Genomic DNA, 20,837 nt, shown 5'->3' on the forward strand with positions numbered 1-20,837 from the left:
ACGTAATTTTTAGAGAAAATCCAGCAGATTTATGTTCTTTGAAATTTTACTTTTTTGAACTGTGATCGAGCTGTTTTACTTGAATGGCAACTTTTACTGTTATTGGATTGTTCTCTCTGGTGACTCTCTCGTTCTCAAGAAAATGCTTTAACCCAAAACTGGCGACCTTGCTATAATCGTTGGTGCTTTCAGTAACTTAAATTGGTTTAGGCAATTGGTATTTCTTTTTGTTTGCACTTCGATGCCAAATAATTAGTAGTAGACATAGCTGTGTAGTAACTACTACGGGAGGGGATTTTACATGTTAGATAAGCGATACCATATAAGGAAGGATAGATGGGGGACATCTCCTACAACAACTTTAAACATGTCCAGTTATACCATTCGAGGTGAGAGGTCGAGCATGAATGGCTGAGTCATCGAGAAAAATTTAGACAAATCACGTTTGAGAATAAGGTTTTTATTTCTAGCAATATATTATTTGAGCCATTCATTTCTTTAGAAATTGTCAACAGCATTAACTCTTGCAATGATTAGCCGATTTGTGAAGGATGAAATTGATGTTGTGGCGTGACCAATTTAGTTTTCGACGAAGGTATTAAAGAGAGATCACCATGGCGTTGCTGTTCTATTACTGTGTTTTTGCGATCAGAGGCTATATTCTTTGTCCAAGTTCGAATTATTGTGCTTGTGATAAGCCTTTGACTTGCCCTGCTCTTTTTGATATCAGAGAGCTGAAAAGAAAATTCAATGTGGATTGCACTGCTTTCATGTCTATTCGTTTACATCCTGTCAAATCCTTAATTGTGAATAGAGTTATTCTCGCGCATGACAGGGTCTTTATGGCCATTGTGAGACCCAATGGATGTGGAAAAACTACTCTCATGTTCAACATGTTACGAGGGCTAACTTTCCATCCCCGTTTCTCAAAAGTCTATTTTTTAAGGAGTACCATGGACTAGTCACGGATGTTCAACTTCAGCTTCCGCAGGTAGAGTTCATTAAATTTTCTGGATTTGAAATAACGGAACTTATGGAACTGTTTATTGATTTTTGATGATTCTTGCGAAGAAATGATCAGTGATAAAGAATTTGTTAAATTTGCATTATCTGGCCGACATCGAAAACTGCATGTCATTTATGTTTCACAATTTGCCACACAATTTGTTTCACCAGAGCAAGTGGTCTCTTTCAATTGACCTAAACAAAACTCACTTTTTTAAAAGTCCCTTTGTGACCTTCAGCAGATAGAATATCTCGGGAAACAGTTGAATTGTCTCCAACTGCTTACGAAGGCGTATAGTTTCGCGACAGCTGAGTCGTGCGGGCATTTGGTGATTGAGCTGGATCCGAAAACAACTCAATGCTTACGCTTCTCGTGGAACGTAATTGGACCCGAACCATTGATCTTCTACATTCTTTCCAAGGAAGCAGTCATCAAACCAATGGCCAATGAAAAGTAAAAACTTGCGTATGCTGAAGCTTTGGTACGTTAGCAATAACTCGAAATCAAAAACTAAGAAAAATAATCTGACGATCAATTCGGATTTCTTAGGTTTCTAAACAACAGCTGTGGTATGAACGTGCTCTCCGGCGTTGTGCCTACAAACAAGACAAAAAGCCAAAAATTTGAGACTGAGCTACGACAGTTATCTGACAAAAAGTTCGGCAAAGAGTCGACAAGTAAGCTTTTCCAAACAGCAAGAGGTCATCGTCTGATTCAGCTGTTAGCTAAACCTTGTCTACAATATTTACAAGAACATATCAACTGAAGAATTGGTGTTGATTCCGCGCCATATGTTTTTACAAGAGCAACGGTAGTCTCCTAAATTTTTAAGAATCCAAAAATTCAGGATCCGGCCAGGCAATTGTAACTCCTGTGAAGAAACTCAAAACGACAATCATCACCATCTACAATATGTTTCAATTCAGAGCAGCGAAATCATAACGTAATAACTGCTGATAAAGAAAACCGATCGATGGCTAACGACATAGTAGCAAGGTTCTATATAAAATCGATTTTCTGCAAAGCAAAAAGTTTCCAAATAGCAAAGAAAATTTTAGAAACAATGAGACAAAATTTACTTTGACAGTAAAGGCAACCTAATTTTCTCAAACGAAAACACTGAAATTCCGACATCCACGTTTTTGTACGCCTTACAGCAGACCCCATCAAAACTAACAGGTGTACACTATCATATACTCTATCATCATTCTCACTCATTTTACCTGTAACAAACAAAATCCTAAGACTAACGAAGAACAAAAAAGAAGCTGGAAAATGAATCTACCCACAGGAAACAGAACATTCCTCTCAAGACGGCGGAAGAGACAGAGACTGCTATCAAAAAAAGTTGAAAAGTTCTTGCAAACAAACAAACAAAAAACTACAAAACCAAATGTCGACATCTCAGAAATAGTTTTCCGCGACTGAAAGATATTGCTCACAGAGTAAACGAAATATGACCTGTTGACGTTGCCTATATGGACAAGTTGGCCTAACACAAAAATGAATTAAAATATCTGTTAGTCGCTTTCGATGTTTTATCAAGTTACTTACGTGTCCAACCCATGAAAGCTTTATATGCAAAAGATGCAGTTGAAGCATTCAAAAAAATGGTCCAGAAGAAACAGCCAATGAAGGTATGGACAGACAAACGCTCATAATTCATAGGAGAATTCACAAAATTTCTCAAAAGGTAATTCTTTTATGTACAACAGAAAACGAAACGAAGTCGGCCTTTGCTGAGAGGAGTATTCGATCGCTCAAAAACGATATTTACCGATTTTTGGAGGAAAATTGATCCTGGTTATACATCACAGAACTTTCTAAATTCGTAAATATTATTAACAGCCGTATAAACCGTGCTACTAAATTAGCGCCAATTAAAGTTTTCAGAAACACGAACCTTTATTGGTTTCGCTTTCGCTTAACAACAAAAAATACACTAAGTTTCTATGAAGGTGATTTCGTTCGAATTGCGAAACCAAATGAACCATTTCGGAAAGGTTACAAACAAAATTACACGAATGAACTTTTCACAATCGCAAAAATTACTAGGGTCAGTTTGTCCACTTAACCTTGTGGATGCAAACAACGAAAATAATCATCAGCAAGTTGTCATGTTGCAAGACTCTCCTGTAGCAGTCCAACTCCCTTCACGTGGCTGCTTTCCTAAAGCGACTTTTATTTACTCCATTTACTGAAAATAAAAAGTCCCTATAATAGGCCCCCAAAGCAGTCCTCTCCCTCACAATAGGCTTTCCAAAAAATACTCAATCATTTATTTCATAACTCTGTCTTAAAGAGAAACTAAAACGAATTTAACATTCAGCGAGGAAAACATTAAACTATTAATATACCTGTAATTTAAAGCGAAGTTTTGCCGGTAGGCAGCCAATATCAATCTTAAAACTGACCACAGCAGGAGGTCTAGGGGACAGATGAACAGTATGGTAGCTGATTTGATACAGTACGAGACAACGATATGATATATTAAAATTAATGAGGTTTAACTCAAGTTACTCAACAAACGTTTACTTTATTTGCTTTAAACTACATTCGAAAGCAATTGATTATATATAACACCGTGGTGACTTTTTACTCAAAAAAATTTCAATTTCAGGAGACAGAGAACGACGAAGCATTTCACAGGCATTGATTTTAATCTTGATATTTGAGGCAATTATTGTAAACGTGTTGTTCTCTTTTATGCAAAATTTTCGCTTGAGGGTTTCTTCTAGAACTTTCTTTCGATTTCACTTCTCGAGTTACTTTTTCGTCTGTTTTAACTACTTGATTTTTTGGGTGATTTGATTTTCGCTCGTTCAAAAAATAAGTTTGCTGCTGAAGTAAAATGTTTTGTGAACTTTGAACGAACGTGATAAATGTAGCGTATAGAATAATGAAGAGGCTGTCAGTCGAGGGGTCGTGGGTTTGAACCCCTCACCATTCAGAAGTTTTTACACTAAACAAGTTTCTCTAGCCTATGCTCCCTTCTAAATTGTTTCCTCGCCAATCGTTCGAGAGCAATTCCTCCGACTTTAGTCCGTTTGTTTTACCACAAAATTTAACGAGCTTGATAATATAGGATTGGTGCTATGTATATTGAGAACCATCTCAAATGCATCGTTTGAGTCTACGCGAATGCTTTAGTTTCTCAATTAGCATCCTTCATCACTTTTACAAGATTTTATTTCGAGACCATTTAACCTCTGACCAATTGATTATCTATAGGAGACATTGCACTTCACAAAAATCTAGGCTACGAAGAGCTCGGAAGTCAGTTGTGTATTTAATCTGCTTGGCCGTGACAACTTAGGACATCCGCTAGGTCGCCATGCTTTTTGCGTAATTAAGTATTGGTAGTAGTCCAGTCTTTCTTTATCCACCCTTTCTTTACACAAAGGTGGTGGCATATAACATCTGTAGAATATCTTCAGCCCATAGCCGGGCATTTTTTCCAAGAATACGTCCAGAACACTTCATTTGTCCATCATCAACTCCAACCGAGTACTTTTTGGTGTAAATCCATTAATTCATTCAGATAAAAATATTGGAATTAAAATAGCTTCAGAACTAACCGTGCACGTCTCCTTGAATAAAAAATTTCAGTATGTTTGATCGCACGTCGAAAGTCAGAGGCGAGTTGTCTGCTATCGGTCGGGCTTGGATGAAGTCCGTCACTACATAGATTATTGTGGGATTTTAACTTCTTCAAATTGACAAAAGGAACATTCAACTCTCTTACAACATCTCTATAACAATTGTTCAGCCTTGTTACAGTTTTTGTTTTGCCTACTCGACCAATTAGCTCAACAATTGCCACATTAATAGAATGAAACTTCACTTTTTGCATCAAAGAGTACATTTCCTCCGATGTTTCAACTGGACCCATTGACCGTTTTTGTTCTTATCATACAGGTTATTTGTACCGGCGATGTTTACGACTTGTCGTACTTTCCTGTTCCAGAGCTTAAGAATACTATCGCAGCACATATTCGAGATTTTTCCACCTGGACAAGAAATTGTAACGCAGTTTTGTGCAAAGACACCAAAGACTAAAGACGAACCGAGTATGCAAGAAGTCTTTTCAAATCGTTCATTGTTGTGGACTACAATTCTTTGGAACGGTTTTTGAAATTCTTTTGAAAGGCAACCTCTGAGACTGAGGTTTCTCTTGATAGTATTGAAACGAGATTTTCGAAAAATTGGTGGTATCCGTATCAACTTCTGAAAGCAGTTTGATAATTCCTTGTGAAAAGGAAACTCTTCAATTCTCTTCTGAACAGGTATTGATTGCTAATTTTTCTCAAATTAGTAAGCTGTTCCATTTGGGACCGCAAATACTAAATGCTCTATCACCAAATGAGTTTTTAGACCTGACTGGAAGAGCTTTCCACAAATTATTTGATTGTTTGGAATCATTTTTAGGCTGCAGTGTAATAAGACTTCGAATGTACTCTGGAGCTGGACAGTTATGAACAGAAATTAAAATTTTAAAATCAATGAGCTTTTCAAGAGGCAGCAAGTGCCGGTTAAACACGAAATTTTTGCACGACTCATCTATTCACGGAAAAAATGAACCGGCAGGCAGCGTTTCGCACTCGTTGCAGCTTCATAATGTCCATTTTACTGATACCTGACAAAAGAGAATTGCAATAATCAAGACGTGACTTAATTAGGTTCTGTACAGCAATTTTTCTGGTTTCGAAAGTGAGGTAGTGCTCTATTTTGTAGAGTATACGAAGTTCATTATAACAGAAACGAGTAACTGAATTGACATGGTCCGACATGCTTAGGTGCTGATCGAGAGTTACCCCCAGGTAGACTACTTTGGGTTTCAAGGTTAACAATTCGCCCGCTAGTTGAGTCTGATTGATTTGGAGTTTTCGTTTTCTTGAAGAAATTAGCATTATTTCTTTTCTCGGCGTTGACTTTTAAGCTTCACATTATTGAACACTTGAAAAAGATTACACAATTTAGCAGTTATGTTGTCGATTTGGGATTTTCTGTCAATGTGGCTCAGACTATCAAAATTAGACTGTCGTCAGCGTATATCTGATGATTCAGCTCATTTTGTCGCATGAAGTCGCCAATTGGAGTTATATACATGGTAAACAGAAGAGGTCCCAGGATTGAGCCCTTTAGAACTCCGTAATTAACATCAGAATCAAAAGAAACTGTGTTGCCAATTTGTACTTTCTGCTTTCTTGTTACTTGTACAACATTATCCAGTTTTTGCACTTCGCTGTGATTCTAAAACGTTTTTCTAATATGTCAGCAAAAATATTATAGTCAAATGTGTCGAAAGTTGCTGAAATGTCTAGGCCAAGAATAAGAACCGTCTTGTCTAAATTAAGTTGGTTTTGAGTAAACAGGTCTCAGTAGAGTGATCAGTTCAGTAAACAGACTGTTTGACGTCAAGCAGTTTATTATCTTCAAGACATCGTTTGATTTGATCGTTGGCTAGTCGTTCTAGCAGTTTCGAGAAAAATATGGTGTTTGCAAGAGGTTGATAGTTTTTGGATACCTCAGGGTCAAGCGAAACTTTCATGCTTTGGTTTTATAATTGCTACTTTGAAAACATCAGGGTAGACGCCTTGTTCGAAGCTGCTATTAGCAAGGTTTGTAAAATTAGAGCAGAGATTAAAAGTTTTTTTGAAACCGAGGTGGGAATTGGGTCCAGCTCACAGTAGCTGTTTGATAGATTCCTAAGTGCGATATTCAAGTTGTGTGTCTCTATCGGCTTAAATTCATTTCAGGGAGAAAAATGAATTTTATGACAGGACACTGAAACATCAGACATTTTTGTTTTGGTGGAGTTTCTAAGGTCAACAATTTTGTTTGTGAAATACTTCCTGAACTCTTCTGCTGTTTTTGATTGCAAACCCCAACTGTTAGGAAGTTTTTGTTCACTGGGAACGCCAAATATTTGACTGAAATTTGAGAATTTTGAACGAAGATTCAAATTTTTTATTTTTGTCAAAAAACGCTAACTTCTTTCTAAAAAATGTTCTCATAGTTGGAAATAGATAGCTGAAGTTGAGTTTTATTTTTAGTAGAGGGGTTCTTCTGGTAAAGCCTATCCCTTTTCCGGCAATCTCGTTTTAGAAATTCAAGCTCTTCATCAAAAATTGGGATGATCATTTGTTTTAGACTGCGCTGTTCGCTTGGGACAGCTTCCTCTACAGCCGCAGTAAAATTGTCAGGTAATAAGTTTGCTAAGTCGTTAGGGCAGTGACTGTGTTGATTCAAGCAGAGAAGTAATTCTACTGCATTGTAAAATGCAATTCAATCTGTTTTTCTCCCAATTTTCTTGCGGCTGGTTTACAATTGTTGGGTTTGAATAGGGAGCATATTCTAAACTTGCTAAGTTTGTGATCAGAAAAGCTCAGCTCATTGACAGAAATCAGAGAGACACTTTCATGATCATTAGTAGGAAATAGGTCAAGCACATTTCGACTCTGATGGGTCGGTTCATATACGAATAACCACGAATCATATACGAATAACCAGGACCTAACTCGTATTGTAAACGAAACCTCCATGCAGAAAGCATGCAAATGCAACTTTTTAATCCTCTTCAGGAACTTGTCCCATGACGAGTTATCAGTTCCTATGGCGAGTACGCCATGTGCCTCAGTTGTAACGCAATTTCATAATCAAATTTATCTGAACCACTGAAGTACTCACAGGTTGCAACAAAATAGATTAACCTAACAGATTTTTCTGGAATTTAATTTCTTTTTGTATAATTTTGTTGTCTTCGAATTGAATCACTAGAGCCTAAACCAGGTTTTTCCGGGTACATTTGAAATTTTGAGTTGACTACCTTGCGAATCATTTTTTTTCTGATAGAAATTATTCAGCCAAAAGTTCTCAAGTTCAAAAGGTAAAAGCAGTTTTTGATATTCAGAAATTCCATGATCTAAACACTCGTTTAATATATCAAAACTCAGAACTAAAAAGACAAGTTCTTTCAATTTTTGAGAAGGTCAATTTTCGGTTGTCGACTACCAAGACAAAATATTTTGGCTAAGGCATGCTCAATTTTTTTTCACTTGTGTTATATCGAAATATGGTCTGAAAAAGGACTTTCCTTGCCCACATGGCCTACTGGCGGATTTTCCTTGCGCAGTTTCTATGCTACTAGCCTGACTAATCACGTTAAATTTGGTTTAATAATAATATGGTTGCTGACGAAAGCTAACTGTTGTTTTTCAATAACATGAAGGAGAAGTATGACACCCTTTGTTGGGAGTACAGTTGTTTTTGCAGTAAACCATTGTTGAATGCACGTTTGTGCCACAAAGAATAGAGAGGGTGACTGTTCGTGCTCGTCTAAAAAACTACATTTCGGCGCTAACTGTTGAGGATTTTTTTTTGATTTTTTGGAGAATTGAGCCTATTGATCACAACATTGACTTGGCAGAATTAATCGGTGTTCTAAGAATGACAAGATTTTGAAAAGAAACTACATTTTTAACTTTGACGAATGCAATATTCCATTAGCCGGGATTACAGTTTTTTTTGTCCAGCCAGGCTTAAATAGTGGTGGAATTAAAATTTTGCGACAAATTTGTTTTTTCTAAATTCTTGAAAAATCGAATGGAGCCAAACGTTGAGACGTCAAACTTTTGGTTGAACTCATTCTAAAGGACGGTCAAGAATACTGCCACAGAGCAAAAAAAAGAGATCAATACACAACTTTTAAAAATAAATGATAAAACTACAATTTTTATTCCTTTCCGGAAAATTTGATAAACTTTCCTTCTAAAAGTTCATTCTTACCCCCTTGATATTACGTACATACAAGATACTATGATGCAGTGCTGAATATAACCATTGATATGATGATAATAATGGATTGTTTCTAGAACAGAGAAGCAACAATATAAAGGATATTAACTTAGAAAATTAAACCTTATAGAGTCATTGTCCTATAAGAACACTAAAAGCCTCGCCGAGTGGTGTCTTTAAGCAGAAAACTTTTGCCTGCGTTATGAAGTTTGTGAGAATTAATTAGTCGCCGATGAACTTCGCAAAAAATACAAATTTTGGAATATTGTGAATAAGTACTTATATACAATGGCCCTCTGGTCCTGAGTAGTCGCTAGTGCTGTAACTAGGGGGCTTCAACTAGGGGTCTATAAATTATGTTCAAAATGTAAGCCAGATTTCTGTTCAAAAAATATTTAACTATACATTTGTTGTCAGTTTTTTCCCCAGCAATATCCGAGATTTTAAATGTAAGCATTATAAAATAACGAACTGTGTTCTATTTTGCTATTTCAGATCATTGAGATGGTGTTAACATCTGCGAAATTATTTCTTTAATCAACGTGAGTCTCACCGTGGTCACAAACAATGTACTTAAAAGCACTCCGTGCTTGGTCTCTGACAGCTTCTGGTCTGCCAGTGATGTTGGGCAATGTTCTGGCCTTCAGAGACGTGGGTTTTGAGCCGCTGGGGACGCGTCTGTTGATTTTGGTGCTGACACTAATTTGTGTATCTTTTGTTCACATGGCTGGCAATCTTATCAACACTTATTACGACTACAAGGTAAGTATTGGTCTACAAAATTAACCACTGATTCTCTCATATATGTGAGATAATTTGAAGGAAGATTGTAGCTATTCAAATTTATAAGTTTTAAGATTATCAACAGCTTAGATATTCAGAACATCCAATTAAAGTGATTGAAACTGATTTCAGAACTAAGTTCTGTGGGCTTAAGTTGAATTAGAATTCTTTGTAAATTTATTGTGACCTTGACATAAAAGTGGGTTACTTCGAAAGTGGGCTGATCGAGCAAGTAATGGCTTCCAGTGAGCTGGGAAATAATGAGATCGTTGTTATAAGCAACACATTTTTTACCGAGCTTTTTAAAATATTTCAAACAATTTTTGGGTCTTTGCCATTATAGCTCCCCATTATGATATAATTACCATGATTGAGGGAGTGGGGCTATTGGTTATCTTGCCACTAAGCTGGGGGGGGGGGGGGTATAATGGGAAAGACCCCAATTTTTAATGCTACTTTTTAAAATAGTGCTCAATTTTTTTGGTGACGTTCTGTTTTACTTATTTACGCAATATACAATCCTCAGAACGCGTATATGACGCAAAAAAATAGAACTTTTTAATACCTTGTTTTATATAAACTTATTTCAGTATGGCGTTGACCACCCCAAACAAGCGGATGACCGGACCCTAGTCGACCACGTGTTACAGCCATCTGAAGTGTCCAATTTGTGCTTAGTCTTCTACTCCATCAGCCTCATATCATTCTTAGCTGTTGCTCTCTGTTCTGAGTTACGTCTAGAGTACTCCGCTTTCCTTTTCTTTGTCGGCTTAAGTGGCTCCTTTTTATACACAGGTGGAATGGGCTTCAAATACTACGCCCTGGGTGATATCTTGGTCTTGGCGTTGTTTGGTCCAGTTGCTGTCACCTTTTCGTACATGCTTCAAACCGGAACATTCGCAATTAAAACTATTCTATTTGCGGCGCCTTTGGCATTTGGAACTGACGCGATATTGCATTGCAATAACACTAGAGATATCGAAACCGATCGTCGTGCAGGGATCAGAACCATTGCAATTGTTCTTGGAAAAGAATGGTCCTATGTTCTGTTTTGTTTCTTATTGTTTACTCCTTATTTGATATTATCTTATCCTGCCTGTAAAATTTCGCTGCTGATATTTCTTCCGTATATCACAATCAACGAAGCTTTCGCAATTGAGCTGAAATTTAGACATCAACAACTTGAAAAGTTACCGGAGAGAATTAAATTCTTGACTTTGAATTTTGGATTGCTTTATATTTTGAGTATTTTGCTGTCATTTTGGATGATTTAATTCAATTTAGAAAATGCAAGCTTTTGGAATGCTTTAAAATTAGATGTCGTGCCAACAAAAAGGCCATGCATTAATAATAATTTCAGTGCTCACATTCAATTTTAGCGTTCATATTCAAGTTAGCGTGGTGTAAACGCTCAATTTCATCTTTTGTTTTATGTTATGCATTAACTACTAACGAAATTTATTACTCAATTTTCGGTTGGTCGCTTAGATTTGATAAAACTCAAAAAATGCGTTAAGCTGCATTAGTCTTCTTAAGTAGTCCTTAGAGTCTTAAGAAGTTCTTGGCGTGCTGATGTTGCGGGGAATTCAAGGTGCCCCCGATGCTGGCCTAATTTCAAAGTGGCGAAGAAAAGGTCTCGAAATGTTGGTGCCTAAATTGGTGAGGTTTTTGTTTTGTTTTCTCTGAATTTGTATTATGCTGGTGACACCTTCTAGAGGTGTCCCTTAAGTAGGACTGCTTCTCATCTTTTTGAGGCATATCTATTGGTATTGAATACAAAAAATTTAAAGGAATTTTGAATTTCACTGAAACTTTCTGAAAATTCGTGAATTTCAGGTTCACTTTTCTTTTTGTTTGCGGATTCTTAAATAGGTAGATTTTAGGCGCATAAAATTGATTTCAAGAGCTTAATTTTATGAGTGTTTGTTACTTTTGCTATGCTCATTTTTCAATTTTTTGAAGAGATTGTCGGTTTTGCCTGCATTTGTCCCTAAAATAGCCAGCCATAGCTTTTGAAGCCTGCAGTTTAGTTCTTCAGATTTTGGCAAAAAAGTTGGTTTTGAGGACACACGTAGAAAAAAATTAAGATTATTTTAAAATTTATTTTAAGTTAACTGTCTTATTTGTGTTTTTTGTCTTAGCTTAAGGGTGAAATATCTTTGGTTGTGAGGTTGAAGATGAGGAAGATGTAAAAGGAGAGGATTTTAGCAACCCAATAATTCTTTGGAAGACCTTGACTCTCGGAACCTTCAGAGAATTAAGAAACTTTTGTCGGTTCTTGTAGATCTTTTGACATCTTTGGGGAGGTGCCAATTTATCTGTTCTCCATTTCTTGCGTATTTGGTAAGGAACATTGGTTTCGAATACTTTAACATCGGACGTGCCTGTAATTTAAATGCAAATGTTGATTAAATGCAAATCTAGATTAAATGCAAATCTTCTTTAATTTTGTGAAATTACTTTTGTTTGTTCGATCGTTAATGCTCTATTAATCTGCTGGCCAGATCAAGCATTTCCGAGTTTTTCATACAATTCGTAGGAATATTTTGCAGGGCTTGTTTTCCTGTGTATTTTAATTGAGAAAATTTGAATTGTATTGGTGCGCTGTCTGTTTTTTAAAGATTTGTTGTTAGATTAAATTTTTGAAGTCGAAATTGAGTGGCGATTTAGAGCGAAAACCGACTTGGTGTGTGGTGTTTGTTTAGCGTCGTATTTTTCACTTTAATGGTTAAGTAAAGTAAGAAAATGACTTTTGATGAGAATTAGCTTTCTCGATAGGTTTTTATGTGCAGAAATTCGAATTCTTTCAAATTTTGAGTTTTTAATTGCTCTTGAACGAAGTTCATAGCAATTATTGTGAACGTCTTTTATGCAAAATTTTCGCTTGACCGTTTTGACTTTTCGAGTGACTTTTACGCCCTTGACTTTTTGCGTTTCGCGTGATCTAAAATTCTCTCTCAATCACAATTTCAAGCAGCTGAACTCAATTGGCGGCAATTTAATACTAAAAGTCAAATGAAAAGTGCGCCGAAACTGGTGTCATTTTTTACTTAACAGTGGTATATGTTAACATCTAATGTGGTTATTTGAAGCCCACTATTGAACTTCGTAGTCCCATTTAGGCTCCTTCTACCAATCACCAACTGCATTTGTGCGCGCTAGTTCAATTGTTAATCAGTGAGTATGAGTTTTTATGTCAATCATGTTTATTTTTTGATATTCACTAAAATTGAGTTTGTGCTAACTTCTGAAATCTAAATGGAGAATGTAAACTCTAATTGGAATTCGATTGAAGTCACGCAAACTAGATAGTTCTAAGGCTGTATTGTTGAAAGAGGTAGAGGTTCGAAATTTGATTTGATAGTAAGAAAAAAAATAAATCAAAATATCATTTTGAAATAGATTTTTGGTTGGTTGTAATTTTTAAATAGGAGTGGGTCTCAACATCCTTATTCGCAGCTGTTGTACGGCAAAACTTCAACTATGATTTGTAACTGTTTATCAGCAAATTAAATGGCGGCCGAAACTGACTAGATCTTCAATGCCAATAGCGACTTTTAGAGAAAGTGTTTGTCAGAACTGATGTTTTCAGTTGTTTTGAATGAACAGTTCTGGTGATACCTTCAATTATGAAGTTGATGCAACACACAAGCTACACAGTGGATTGTTCCACCCAGTGTTGAGAGCATGGCAGACTAGATGCACGAAGCCATGCAAGGAGAACTTGATTTATCCGATCTTCGTTACTGACAGTGAGAATCAAGGTTAGTGAGCCCCGGGGTTAATTTCTGAATCGTACCGTGTCGAGACCGGATGTGAACGTGTAAGAACTTGGTAGAAAAACTTGTAAGACGGTTCGTCACCTTGTAAGCACTGGTGAGAAACTTGCCAGGTCTTACAAGTTAAACATCAGTACTCAAACTGGGTACCTTAATCGTAGATAGCTCTCGAGAAATTTAAGAATACAGGAGTATTGAAATTTGAGTAACATCCTGAACTAAATTGAGTTGTGATTCTGGAGTTAATCAAAGTCTCAGTTGAATGAGCAATAACAATTTTTTCTTTTCCTTATTTAATCGGTTTCCAAAAGAATAGCATCATATGAGTGGACAAATTTATGGAAATTTATCATTTCAAAACTTTCTGCAATGCTCAATTTTGAAATGATGAAGTAAAGGAGTACTTATCGAGAAAGGTGGTCTGGGTTTGAAAAGTCATAAGTATTCATTCAGTGCAAAAAATATTTACTGAATGCTAAAAAGCATTGAGATTAATTTTTTAGTGGAAGAGATTGGAAGTTTGCCTGGTCAGAAGAGGTACTCTGTGGATAGATTGGTGGAGAGTTTGAAGCCTCTCATTGACAAGGGACTGAAGAGTGTCATTCTCTTTGGTGTCATCAACACGTGAGTTAATTTATAGCATTTTTACTAGAACCGGAATCTCATGGGATCTGTTCTGCTAACGCCCCCCCCCCCCTCGCCCTATATAGCCGTTATTTTAGCACCACCCAAAATATAAGTTTTCGCTAATTGGAAGAGCGGTATTTACATTTTATTGAAACATGAGTGTCTAGGTAGATTGAAGGGACTTTTTGAACAGATTCCTATTTTTTTTATCAAGCCCTTATTGTAGCCGATAACACCAAAAATGATATAATACGCAAATTTTTATTGATGCTTACGTTATATGCAACAAATTTTCGTTGAAATTAGTAATACTTTCAAACCATAGCTGTGCTAGCTTTCAATAAATGTTCACATGCGTTCATGTATGAGCATACTTAACTTTAACAATACGTTTAAACATGTATAAATGGGGGGAGGGGTTGCACAACTAAGCCGGGAGGGGGGCGCTAGCAGAAAAGATCCATCTCACGAATAAGAATACCCCACGCAATTATACCTAATGCCATTATGCACAATGCCATGTTACCCATGCACTTTGATCTTTTTGTTCATTAATTTGATTATAATTAGCCGTTGGTATTATAAGCATGTTTAATTGCTCTCGAACGAAGTTCATTGCAATTATTGTAAACCTGTCTTTTTTATGCAAAATTTGCCGAAACTGGTGTCATTTTTTTACTTTAAATCTTAATAGTGGTATATGTTAACCTCTAATGTGGTTATTTGAAGCCCACTATTGACTTTCTTAGTCCCTTTATTCTCTTATTGATTTTTTCGTTCAATAATCCGATTAGAAATTAGCACTTGGTATTACAAGCATGTTTTCTGATAATTTGAGCCCATGTTCTGCTGTGATAGTGTAATATCGAGTCCCTCGGCTGCTGACGCATGGCTGTGGCTTAGGAGGCGTGGTCATATACACTAGCTAAATATTATGCAAAATAATCGGTCTGGCAGTTTTAACATTAAACTAAATTTTTGGCTATATGGGTATTTTGCCGTTGGGTACTTTGTCCGGACACTCAATTTGATTAATTGCCGCACAGCGATAGGTGGGGCTATTATTGGCCTTCTCTTGGTTTTTTTTTGTTTCGTCATGATTTTTGTTACGACCATATGACGTCACAGCCACTTTTTGTTCATTCGTTCATGCAATTTCAACTGAATCGCATGTGTGACGTCATTTTTTGCTCTTAGTGGAGCGAGTTTTTTTTTGTTGATTTGCATGATTAAATTTTTGGTCACACTTGACTTACCTCACTCTCAAAAGTGACTTCCTCACTTTGAAATTGACTTTTATTTACTTTAATTCAAAGAGATAAGGTCAAATGGTTGTGTTTCACTCTAAATGAAGGTTATTTGAGATCGGCTAATAGAGGCAGCAATAACTTATACAGATTTTAAATCAAAATATAACAGATCAGCCTTCAATGAAAAGACGAATTTTTTTGGTCTGTCTTTACTGTTTTTTTAGACCGCTGATCTACGAATCTATTGCGGCTATTTTCTGGCAATCTGCCAGCTATGTTTATTTATTGGAAGGCATTGGTCCCTCCATTGCAATGTTGCGATTATATTGGCTCCACGATTATTAATTTATAATTACGTGACTCCGATGAAGTCATTGATAAAATCTAGCCTGTAAGGGAAACGGCAGCAGGTCCGAGTTGTAAGTCTAAATTTCAAAGTGGTTTTTAGCGGAGTCACTAAAAAGCCGTTATTTTAGCACCACCCAAAATATAAGTTTTCGCTAATTGGAAGAGCGGTATTTACATTTTATTGAAACAAGATTGTCTAGGTAGATTGAAGGGACTTTTTGAACAGATTCCTATTTTTTTATCAAGCCCTTATTGTAGCCGATAACACCAAAAATGATATAATACGCAAATTTTTATTGATGCTTACGTTATATGCCGCAAATTTTTGTTGAAATTTGTAATAATTTCAAACCATAGCTGTGCTAGCTTTCAATAAATGTTCACATGCGTTCATATATGAACATACTTAACTTTAACAATACGTTTAAACATGTATAAATGGGGGAGGGGTTGCACAACTAAGCCGGGAGGGGGGCGTTAGCAGAAAAGATCCATCTCATGAATAAGAATACCCCACGCAATTATACCTATTGCCATTATGCACAATGCCATGTTACCCATGCACTTTGATCTTTTTGTTCATTAATTGGATTATAATTAGCAGTTGGTATTATAAGCATGTTTAATTGCTCTTGAACGAAGTTCATAGCAATTATTGTAAACGTGTGTGTCTTTTTTATGCAAAATTTTTGCTTGACAATTTTGACTTTTGAGTGACTTCTACGCCCTCGATTTTTTGCGCTTCGCGTGATCTAAAATTCTCTCTCAATCACAATTTCAAGCAGCTGAACTCAATTGGCAATTTAATACTAAAAATCAAATGGAAAGTCTGCCGAAACTGGTGTGATTTTTCTACTTTAAATCTTAATAGTGGTATATGTTAACCTCTAATGTGGTTATTTGAAGCCCACTATTGAACTTCTTAGTCCGTTTATTCTCTTATTGATTTTTTCGTTCAATAATCCGATTAGAAATTAGCACTCGGTATTACAAACATGTTTTCTGATAATTTGAGCCCATGTTCTGCTGTGATAGTGTAATATCAAGTCCCGCGGGCTGCTGACGCATGGCTGTGGCTTAGGAGGCGTGGTCATATAGACTAGCTAAATATTATTTAAAATAATCGGTCTGGCAGTTTCAATATTAAACTAAATTTTTGGCTATATGGGTATTTTGTCACATTGGGTATATTGCCGTTGGGTATTTTGTCCGGACACTCAATTTGATTAATAGCCGCTTAGCGATAGCTGGGGCTATTATTGGCCTTCTCTTGGTTTTTTTATTTCGTCATAATTTTGTTACGACCATATGACGTCACAGCCACTTTTTGTTCATTCGTTCATGCAATTTCAACTGAATCGCATGTGTGACGTCATTTTTTGCTCTTAGTGGAGCGAGTTTTTTTGTTGATTTGCATGATTAAATTTTTGGTCACACTTGACTTACCTCACTCTCAAAAGTGACTTCATCACTTTGAAATTGACTTTTATTTACTTTAATTCAAAGAGATAAGGTCAAATGGTTGTGTTTCACTCTAAATGAAGGTTATTTGAGATCAGCTAATAGAGGCAGCAATAACTTATACAGATTTTAAATCAAAATATAACAGATCAGCCTTCAATGAAAAGACGAATTTTTTTGGTCTGTCTTTACTGTTTTTTTAGACCGCTGATCTACGAATCTATTGCGGCTATTTTCTGGCAATCTGCCAGCTATGTTTATTTATTGGAAGGCATTGGTCCCTCCATTGCAATGTTGCGATTATATTGGCTCCACGATTATTGTTTTATAATTACGTGACTCCGATGAAGTCATTGATAAAATCTAGCCTGTAAGGGAAACGGCAGCAGGTCCGAGTTGTAAGTCTAAATTTCAAAGTGGTTTTTAGCGGAGTCACTAAAAAGCCGTTATTTTAGCACCACCCAAAATATAAGTTTTCGCTAATTGGAAGAGCGGTATTTACATTTTATTGAAACAAGATTGTCTAGGTAGATTGAAGGGACTTTTTGAACAGATTCCTATTTTTTTATCAAGCCCTTATTGTAGCCGATAACACCAAAAATGATATAATACGCAAATTTTTATTGATGCTTACGTTATATGCCGCAAATTTTTGTTGAAATTTGTAATAATTTCAGACCATAGCTGTGCTAGCTTTCAATAAATGTTCACATGCGTTCATATATGAACATACTTAACTTTAACAATACGTTTAAACATGTATAAATGGGGGAGGGGTTGCACAACTAAGCCGGGAGGGGGGCGTTAGCAGAAAAGATCCATCTCATGAATAAGAATACCCCACGCAATTATACCTATTGCCATTATGCACAATGCCATGTTACCCATGCACTTTGATCTTTTTGTTCATTAATTGGATTATAATTAGCAGTTGGTATTATAAGCATGTTTAATTGCTCTTGAACGAAGTTCATAGCAATTATTGTAAACGTGTGTGTCTTTTTTATGCAAAATTTTTGCTTGACAATTTTGACTTTTGAGTGACTTCTACGCCCTCGATTTTTTGCGCTTCGCGTGATCTAAAATTCTCTCTCAATCACAATTTCAAGCAGCTGAACTCAATTGGCAATTTAATACTAAAAATCAAATGGAAAGTCTGCCGAAACTGGTGTGATTTTTCTACTTTAAATCTTAATAGTGGTATATGTTAACCTCTAATGTGGTTATTTGAAGCCCACTATTGAACTTCTTAGTCCGTTTATTCTCTTATTGATTTTTTCGTTCAATAATCCGATTAGAAATTAGCACTCGGTATTACAAACATGTTTTCTGATAATTTGAGCCCATGTTCTGCTGTGATAGTGTAATATCAAGTCCCGCGGGCTGCTGACGCATGGCTGTGGCTTAGGAGGCGTGGTCATATAGACTAGCTAAATATTATTTAAAATAATCGGTCTGGCAGTTTCAATATTAAACTAAATTTTTGGCTATATGGGTATTTTGTCACATTGGGTATATTGCCGTTGGGTATTTTGTCCGGACACTCAATTTGGTTAATAGCCGCTTAGCGATAGCTGGGGCTATTATTGGCCTTCTCTTGGTTTTTTTATTTCGTCATAATTTTGTTACGACCATATGACGTCACAGCCACTTTTTGTTCATTCGTTCATGCAATTTCAACTGAATCGCATGTGTGACGTCATTTTTTGCTCTTAGTGGAGCGAGTTTTTTTGTTGATTTGCATGATTAAATTTTTGGTCACACTTGACTTACCTCACTCTCAAAAGTGACTTCATCACTTTGAAATTGACTTTTATTTACTTTAATTCAAAGAGATAAGGTCAAATGGTTGTGTTTCACTCTAAATGAAGGTTATTTGAGATCAGCTAATAGAGGCAGCAATAACTTATACAGATTTTAAATCAAAATATAACAGATCAGCCTTCAATGAAAAGACGAATTTTTTTGGTCTGTCTTTTTTACTGTTTTTTTAGACTGCCGAGCTACGAATCTATTGCGGCTATTTTCTGGCAATCTGCCAGCTATTTTTATTTTTTGGAAGACATTGGTCCCTTCATTGCAATGTTGCGATTATATTGGCTCCACCATTATTGTTTTATAATTACGTGACTCTGATGAAGTTATTGATAATATCTAGCCTTTAAGGGATACGGCAGCAGGTCCGAGTTGTAAGTCTGAATTTCAAAGTGGTTGGAGTCACGTAACCTTGCCTGAAAAACTTTGCAAATTTAAAAATTGGCCTTTTATATGGGAAAATCTGCCACCGCAGAGATTTAGTATTTTCCTATCTCAGCAGTTCAGTCGAAAAGGTATTTGCTGCAGAACAAAATGGCTTTTTGTTTAATTGTAAGAACTTTTTGGTATTTGTTGCCGCAACTTAATCGGATTTGCCATTGTAACAAGATGTCGCACACCTAATAGAAATTAGTTCTGCTGTTTTTAGTTTTCCTTGCTCAAAAATTTAAATCTCACTGCAATGCAAGGTGGAAAGAAGATCGTCTGAAAGGTTGCCTTCTATACTTTCTATTGTGAAATGAATGACGTATGAGTACTTCTTTAGCCTTCCCAAGAATGACGATGCTTCAAACGCGGACAGCCCACAAAACCCAGTAGTGCGAGCAATTCCACTTCTTCGGAAAGAGTTTCCTCATCTTCTTATATGCTGTGATGTTTGCCTATGTGCCTATACCTCCCATGGGCATTGCGGCATTTTTACAACAGACCCGAGCTCGGAAGAAACTTTTATCGACAACCAATTATCGATTCAGAGGTTGTCCCAAGTTGCTTTGAAGTATGCCCAAAGTGGTGTGCATGTACTCGCCCCCTCGGACATGATGGACGGGCGAGTTGGTGCTATTAAATCTATTCTTTCAAAACACAATTTGTCATCCAGAGTTTCAGTTATGGCTTACAGCGCCAAGTTTGCGTCCAGTTTTTACGGACCGTTTCGCGATGCTGCCAAAAGCGCGCCATCGTTTGGCGATCGTTCCACGTATCAGCTCCCGTGCACAAGTAGCGGGTTGCCATTAAGGGCTCTGCAGAGAGACGTTAATGAAGGTGCAGATATTATCATGATAAAACCTGGTATGCCGTACCTTGACGTTATCCGTTCAGCGAGGGATCGTTTCCCGGACTATCCGATATCTGTTTATCAAGTATCTGGCGAATATGCAATGATAATGCATGCAGCAAATGCGGGGACGTTTGACTTGATTAAAGCTGTTTTTGAAAGTCTCTATTCGTTTCATAGAGCAGGAGCCGATGTTATAATTACATACTTTGCACCATTTTTACTTGATAAATTATAGTATTTTTTTCGCTGTATCTATAAACTACTTCAACATGAATTTAATATCTACTCTTAGAAGAGTTTTATCGTGTTTTCTTTAAGAGCAAGTTTTAAGAAATCATGTTAGGAGAATCGGATTTATTTGCAAAATAGAAAATAGACAGCAAAAATGGTGTCTGTCCCCGTGTTTCACCCGTATTTGTTAATCCTCCTCCCCCCCCCCGCAATTTCACCTCGATTTTAATCGTTTATAAAATTGGTACTATCAACGTGGATGCGATAATCATTCGGCCATGCCTCAGCGGCCTGTGGGACTTCATATGAAACTATCGTAACCGAACATGTGATGGAGATATCCGCTTCATTATGAAAAACATGCATGAGATGATATGGTGATAAAATATGCGGGGTTAAATGAATCGGAGTGAAAACAAGCAGAACCGACAAAGATCTAGTGGTCAAATTTAGAGTTTTAA

The 20,837-nt window shown here is 36.5% G+C and overlaps 1 protein-coding gene across 2 annotated transcripts in view; it reads left to right on the top strand.

Moving 5' to 3' along the window:
• LOC142336510 (delta-aminolevulinic acid dehydratase-like) overlaps positions 1-20,439 on the top strand; it is a 31,733-nt gene extending 11,294 nt beyond the window's left edge. The window contains exons 2-4 of one of the 2 annotated variants that reach the window (XM_075385405.1): positions 13,177-13,350; positions 13,869-13,989; positions 19,633-20,439. In XM_075385405.1, coding sequence (XP_075241520.1) covers positions 13,188-13,350; positions 13,869-13,989; positions 19,633-20,380 — 1,032 coding nt within the window. In that variant the 5' untranslated portion in view covers positions 13,177-13,187 and the 3' untranslated portion in view covers positions 20,381-20,439. Of the gene's footprint in view, positions 1-9,296; positions 9,566-10,176; positions 10,880-13,176; positions 13,351-13,868; positions 13,990-19,632 lie in introns of those variants that run through there. The other variant, XM_075385406.1, reaches the window with a different exon arrangement.
• Positions 20,440-20,837: the final 398 nt, after the last annotated feature.

This window comes from Convolutriloba macropyga, chromosome 3 (assembly GCF_964194025.1).
Source record: "Convolutriloba macropyga chromosome 3, txConMacr16.3, whole genome shotgun sequence".
Classification (NCBI taxonomy): domain Eukaryota; kingdom Metazoa; phylum Xenacoelomorpha; order Acoela; family Convolutidae; genus Convolutriloba; species Convolutriloba macropyga.